Source organism: Protobothrops mucrosquamatus, unplaced genomic scaffold, assembly GCF_001527695.2.
Source record: "Protobothrops mucrosquamatus isolate PMUCROS unplaced genomic scaffold, P.Mucros_1.0 scaffold11909, whole genome shotgun sequence".
NCBI classification, from domain to species: domain Eukaryota; kingdom Metazoa; phylum Chordata; class Lepidosauria; order Squamata; family Viperidae; genus Protobothrops; species Protobothrops mucrosquamatus.
In genome coordinates, this window is record NW_015397687.1 from 2,855 (window position 1) to 7,282 (window position 4,428).

Sequence of the window (4,428 nt, forward strand, 5' to 3'; positions counted from 1 at the left end):
TTTTAAAGTATTTATCCTTATTGCCCCATTATTTCTTGTTTACATTTTTCTTCCTTCATACATTATTATATACATATATATTATTATATACATTATATACATATATTATATTATATATTAACTTTTCCACAATTATTCCCTCTTATTTCTACTTTCTAGCCAGACATACCACTTGCTCCATATTAAATAGTATTCTGTGCACTTGCTGTTTCTTAATGGAGGATTGCAAACACAATTTTACTTCCCTGAGAAATTCAAAGGGGATGCTTCTAGGCATGGCTTTTACCATAAAAACGCCCAATAGAGACTCTACTTCCTCAGGGTCTTGTGGAAGAACAGGGTAGAGCAATGACTCATGACCTTCTTCTACCGGTCTACTGTTGAAAGCGTTCTCACACACTGTATCGTGGTTTGGTATGCTGGCTTGACAGCCGCGGACAGGAAGGTACTATAGAGGGTAGTGAGCACGGCACAAAACATCGTGAGCTGTTCCCTGACACCACTGGATGACATCGCCAGGGCTCGTTGTCTTGGTAGAGTGAGGAAAATTCTCAGGGATGACTCACACCCTGGTTGGTACCTCTTTACTCTCCTACCATCGGGTAGGAGATATAGAAATATAGCCAGCCGTACCAACAGGCTGAAGAACAGCTTCTACCCATGGGCTGTCAGGCTCTTGAACGGGACATAATTTTATGCATGATAGACTCGTGAGGCCGGTGTGCTGTGCAATTAGCTCACAGGGTGTAATAAGTTGGTGGGTTTGTAGTCACTGTGAGTTGGGGGGGCACGGAGGGAGGCTCAGCCAATTTCATTGTATACATGTTATACTTTGATAATAAAGGTTCATTCATTCATTCAAATGGAACCTCTCACAGGGCACTCCCGTGTTTTTATTGCTTTTTCTTTCTCTTTTCCCCTTACTACAAAAAAAAAAAAAATTGTTCAAGTTGGAAAAGGTGGACCCAGATGTTTAAGTAAGGAAGATGTCAAAAGAAGCCCTACACCTAAATTAAATAGCTCAAGTAGAATTCAGTATGAGCAAAGCATCAGGGAATGGTCACAAGCTGCAAGGTTTTGCAGATAAGCCTCTGACAACAGCATGTTCATTTATAGATGTTTGGGAAAATTGCACTGGTAGATGGAACTCAAATAAACCGGAACAACAACTTTCAGACTTTCCCACAAGCAGTGTTGATGCTATTCAGGTCTGTATCATTTAAGCTTACTTGGTTTATAGCTGTGGGCCCACATTATTTTGAATGGCCTTTCCTCCCTTCTTATTGGTGGCATCTCCTCTCTTGACAAAAGACCCTTTAAGATCCCCAAAGTATCATCTTCAAAAACGTGGCCCTGTGTACATTTTCTATAGATATCAAGGTTGATGTTAACGTTAGCATGAATGTGTGGTTGCTGTTCAAACAGAGCAGGCATAGGTTAGCTACACTTTTAAATTACCGGTATGTTTTCACTTTTTCTGGTGCTGTAGGGGGCGTAGCTGGTCATACCGGTATAATGAAATCACTGGAACAAATGGGCCAATTTTTTAAATGTACTTTGGGAGGCTTTAGGTTAGTTGGCTAAGAATTACCGAGATAATTTAAATACAATGGAGACGATGTTTGAATAAAACAATTCCTGTTTAAGGGATTAATTTTCAGTGGTGCTATTTCCTACCCTTTTCAATGCCACTGAACCAGCCAAATGTATACTTTGGTTTCCTAGTGTTTTGTGGTAGTGAATCTGCTAATTGGTGGAAAAAAATAATGTAATGGTTTAAATAACAACTGTTCCCAATATTTTGGGAGGAATGGGGAGTAAACTCAACTAAAATTGTAACTAAAACACTAGGCTAGAACCAGGAGAGTACTAATTCTGCCTTAGGTATGAAAGCCAGCTATGTGACTTTGGGCCAGTCACCATCTCTTAGCCCAATGCCACAGAGTTGTAATTGTGGGGAAAATAGAAGGAGGAAGGCATATTGTGTTTGTTTGCCACCTTGCGTTATCTATAAAAATAATAAAGGCAGGAAATAGCTAAATGATAGATAGATAGATAGATAGATAGATAGATAGATAGATAGATAGATAGATAGATAGATAGATAGATAGATAGATAGATAGATAGATAGATAGATAGATAGATAGATAGATAGATACAATTATCCCAACTATCCTTGAGGGTTGTTTTTTTCAATTTCTTCCAGAACATTTGACCATGAATAAGTAAATGAGAACTGCTATTGGAAAGGGTAGTATGTATGAATGTGATTATAATTCCTGCAACTTAATCTAGAAAAAAATAATCTAAAAAATTATTCTTAATCTAAAAAATCCTGATTGATACTACTTTTAAAGAAGGTTAATTACATCTGTGAATTATTTTTATAATCCTTCTGGGTTAGGTTCACATATAATATTATGCCATGCCTTAATTTCCTCTTTTCTCTAGGTGTGCCACAGGTGAAGCCTGGCAGGAGGTCTTATTAGGTGCCAGCTATGGCAAATTATGTGACCCTGAGTCTGATTTTGCTCCTGGAGAAGAATATACCTGTGGTTCAGGCTTTGCTTATTTCTACTTTGTAAGCTTTTACATGCTGTGCGCATTCCTGGTATGTTTTTCCCCCTTTCTTTCTCATATTAGGCTGTTAAAGTATATTGTGTGCATCCAACATATATTTGCAATATATAGATAAATGGGGCATTATCAGAACAAAAAGTAAATGCAACAGGTGGAGTTCATTCATATATTGAGTTATTCATAATTGAGGAAGAAAAATATTTGGACATGAACAATAGGTTGAAAGGAAGATAGTGCATTTATAATCATAATAATAATCTTATATAGGTAGATTAATAATTTAAGTGTGGCATGCAATGAAAATGGTACAGCATTTAATGCTCCTGATCAATCCAACCAACGTTCAGTTCAGTATTCACCCCATTCTCCCTTTTGTTCTCCAGGTTTCCATGCCACATCCTCTCCCAAACAGATATTCCACTCTCTCTTGTTTCTGAGCATTCTCATTCTTATTGGGCTGTTTAGGTTTGTTGTTTAGATTTCTTTTTCTACAGTTTTCCCCATACTATTGCAAAGCTTGGGGTTCCTTCCAGAACGCAAATACCTCCCTATAACCATGTTGGTTACTTACCCACCAGAACTTAATTCCTAAGTTCACATTTAATATATAGGTTTCTACCCTTATCCAGTGCCACCCCCATGATGCAGATGAGGAAATCAGACTGACTAGATTCCAGTACATTATGGCTAATGTGATTTGGAATGGAGACTTTTTGGCCTACAATTCTCATTTCCAGGGGTTACGCTGTAGCAGGTTAATGAAATGTACATTAGGGGTCCTTGGTGCTCTCTGAGCTTGCTTGTTTCCTTGCAGACGTTTCATTACCCAAACTAGGTAACATCATCAGTGCTGGTCTAGTTTGATTTGCAGTTTGGTTTTTCTTTTCCCAGCATGTCTTTGGGATGTATTCTAGACTAGCATTGATAATGTTACCTAGTTTGGATAATGAAACTTTTGCAAGAAAACAAGCAAGCCTAGAGAGTATCAAGGATCTCTCATGTCAATCCTGAGCTACAAATATTCTCCTTTATTAGAAATGTACATTACTTTCATTTCAAGGGTCCTTTTGTGTCTGTCATGTGGGGGTGGGTAAATCGGCTACATCTTCCAATGCCAGACTCCAGTTATTGTAAATATTGTGCCAAACCAAGTATTAAGGGTGAAAACAAGACCAGAAACAGACTGTGTGGCATTTTTTTTTCCAGAACAGTGAAAGTTATATGGAAGCAGTGTATGTGATATAAGCACTGTCTGGACAGTTTTTTTTCTTGGTTTTATTATGTTTCAACACCTGCAAAAACTATTTGACCAGAGGTAGAATAATATATTTGTAGATCAGGGCAGCTATTGCTAGTGTCTTTCTCAAACTGCTTCTAAGACATGAAAAACATGAAAAACAAAGGCTATTTTTTTCCCCAGGCTGTCCCAGCCACTGCACATAGTTCATTTCATTAAAAATGATGGCAGGCTGTTAAGATGCTTCCATAAATTAGTGTTAGGAACTGCTGACCACTAGTCTCCAGAGCTGTTCATGGTCTATGATCCTCAACTCCACTGAAATGTATACTTGACTAAACTGACCATGAAACCAGGGAATATTAGGTCACAGTTATCAAGATTAATTGACTTCCTTTGGTTGTGAAGGGCAATTAGAGGCCAACTCTGGAGTAAAAAAAAGGAGGGAAGTTTGCTGGCCTTCATTCCTTTTATAAGGCTTAAAAAGATTAGCAAAGCCTTGCTTCTATCTGTTTTGTTAGTTCAAATAATGTTAAATAGCAATAGCACTTAGACTTATATACCACTTCATAATGCTTTACAGCCCTCTCTAGGCGGTTTACAGAGTCAGC

The 4,428-nt window shown here is 37.9% G+C and overlaps 1 protein-coding gene across 1 annotated transcript in view; it reads left to right on the forward strand.

Moving 5' to 3' along the window:
* Nucleotides 1-3,374, forward strand: part of LOC107301363 (voltage-dependent L-type calcium channel subunit alpha-1S-like) — a gene marked incomplete at its 5' end in the record, with an annotated part of 5,173 nt that extends 1,799 nt beyond the window's left edge. Inside the window, 3 exons of the mRNA XM_015830598.1 lie at nucleotides 1,117-1,208; nucleotides 2,452-2,611; nucleotides 3,210-3,374. Coding sequence (XP_015686084.1) covers nucleotides 1,117-1,208; nucleotides 2,452-2,611; nucleotides 3,210-3,374 — 417 coding nt within the window. The remainder of the gene's footprint in view (nucleotides 1-1,116; nucleotides 1,209-2,451; nucleotides 2,612-3,209) is intronic.
* Between the last annotated feature and the right edge of the window lie 1,054 nt (nucleotides 3,375-4,428).